The sequence below is a fragment of the Phytophthora parasitica genome (assembly GCF_000247585.1).
Source record: "Phytophthora parasitica INRA-310 unplaced genomic scaffold supercont2.209, whole genome shotgun sequence".
Classification (NCBI taxonomy): domain Eukaryota; phylum Oomycota; class Peronosporomycetes; order Peronosporales; family Peronosporaceae; genus Phytophthora; species Phytophthora nicotianae.
In genome coordinates, this window is record NW_008649195.1 from 14,001 (window position 1) to 16,273 (window position 2,273).

The 2,273-nt window shown below is 47.7% G+C and overlaps 1 protein-coding gene across 1 annotated transcript; it reads left to right on the forward strand.

The window, feature by feature from the left end:
• Positions 1 to 1,552: 1,552 nt before the first annotated feature.
• PPTG_24765 (hypothetical protein) lies at positions 1,553 to 2,005 on the forward strand (the record flags this gene model as incomplete). The annotated part of the gene is made up of 1 exon (XM_008918457.1): positions 1,553 to 2,005. One exon carries the CDS (start codon positions 1,553 to 1,555, stop codon positions 2,003 to 2,005), a length of 453 nt encoding a protein of 150 aa, XP_008916705.1.
• Positions 2,006 to 2,273: the final 268 nt, after the last annotated feature.

Here is a 2,273-nt window from a genome sequence, read left to right on the forward strand (position 1 = left end):
GAATCAATGGTCTGGTCAAAATGGCATACTGCCCTGACATTAGTTCTGCTAAAAGTGTTGTTCCTACCCTGATGTTTGGCGGGTAACGATTGGAGAGGACATACCTGAAACGCGGAGCCTCTCAGAGTCACGCTACGGCCTGACGCTATGCCATACCGTAGTCCACCGCGGAAATGCGCACTTCAACAAGCCGAATTTATCCGAAAATAGGTACAGTCGCTTGTTGAAAGTGGCTTGGTAGAGCAGAACAACTCGTTGCGATGGGCAAGTGTCGTTGTCCCCGTACGCAAGCCCGGAACACAAGAACAGTTCAGGCTGACAATCCTGATTGCAGGTACTATGCCTACCGTCGATACGACGGTGGATGCTTTAACTGGCAAGGAGGTATTCGGGCAATCTGATTTTACTCAAGGTTTCTGCCAGCCGCCGTTGCATCAAGATATAACTGAGAAAGGTTCTCACTCGTGACATCTGATAGCGTATTTATGCCAACTCATGTCCCCGCAGGGCGCTACGGACTCTGCACTACACTTCCAAAGCCAAGTTCAGACAACACTTGCACCGTTGATTCCATATTCAACACAATGGGTCGACGTCGTAATCCTGTTCACGCCAACGTTGGCGGAATTTTTAAAGACACCAAGGCACTTCTTCAAGATCGTAACCAGGGTAAACTTCAAGCTGAACATGGACAAGAGCTCATTATACGTGTTGGCGATATTGTGACGCTGTCGTATTATTTCTGACGCTGGTATTCGCCGTGACCCCTCACGTGTCAGTGCTCTTGCATCGCTGTCTCTACCAGCAACAATAGCCGGTCTTCCAGTGCTTTGTGTGTGATACAAACTGACTACATGGTCCCTTCCTGACCATGCGCGCGTGATCGCTCCACTGCAAGCTAAACTAACTTCGGAGCGCCAACGCATCGACCGGCACAATCGTAATGCACTAAATGTGTTTACTACTTGGTCTGTTGACGAAGAAGCTGCGTACAAAGTTGTGGTGGCGTTGTTTCAGAGCTCAATGCTGATGATAACTCCAGATCCTAAAGCAGAGCTGTGCTGCTGTTTACAGCTGCGTCGGCAAATGACTATAGCATTATTGTCGCGCAGGTCGAGCATTGGAACGCTTCGCTAACAATGGAATAGCAGAAACACGAAATGGTTGTGTACAAGGGCGGGCGGTTTAAGCATTCGGAGCTAAACTGAACGGTGGTCGAGAAAAATGGCCTTCCCGATTTTTAAAGCCAGTCACGATTTGGAGTATCTCCTTCTTCGTCGCAATGGTTTTCTGCTGCACTGTGACCATGGACCTCTATTGACTCCAACTCAGGGGAACGAAATTGTTCATTGGACTTTCTGTTCCTTGGAGAAGGATTTGGAGACTCATCATAGCTTATCGTTGTCCAAGGTGGTTTTCTCTTTTTTTGCAAGGTGTTCGTGTGCCACACCGACGGCGTACGTGGCTACAGAAGCATTTTGGTGTTGTAGTTGTCACGTATGGAGCTCCGAAGTTTTTGCTTTCTGACCAGGGAACTCATTTCCGGATCGAAATGCTAAAGCATCTGACGGCTCGACTAAAACTTCAGCAGCATTTTACTCCCTGGCTGAATGGAATCGTGGAGAGACTTAATAAGGATGTCCTCCAGGTGTTTCGGGCATTTTTGATGAAATATGTTATAGATGAGTTTGAATGGCCGTACCTACTGTCTGCTATACAAGCGAGCCTAAATCAACCCCCTGTGCAACCACTAGCTCGTCACACCCATGTCGAAGTGTTGACTGGACTGCCAGTTTCGTCAGCTTTTTATACAATTGTAGTTGGTGAAAGTGGCGATGAACGGGTTATAGAGATCAGCGACATGGACGAGAAACTAATCCTGAATGTGTGTTACTCCACGCTGGTTACGAGGCCGATCAAGGCTCTAATTATTAATCGTGTAAACCACCCGCTGCACGGATTACATCTACAAGTCGCAGACGCAAAAGAGCACAAGAGGCTCTAGGAAATGAGAACGCACAAAGGAACTCCTGCAAATTTCGACGTTGGCGATTTCATTTAGTGTTCAAGAACTAACCAGAGGCTGTCACACCGCAAGTTTCTGGGCCAGTCGGCTGGCCCTTTCAAGATCACTTCGTTCAATATTCAACATCTGGTAACTGGACGAGAAAATGGAGTCCATGCGTCTCGTCAAAAAGTTTTCGCCGACTCAGCTAGACACACTTCGGAACTGCTGAAATAAGTTTCAAGCCAAGGGATGGTGCTTAGCGTTG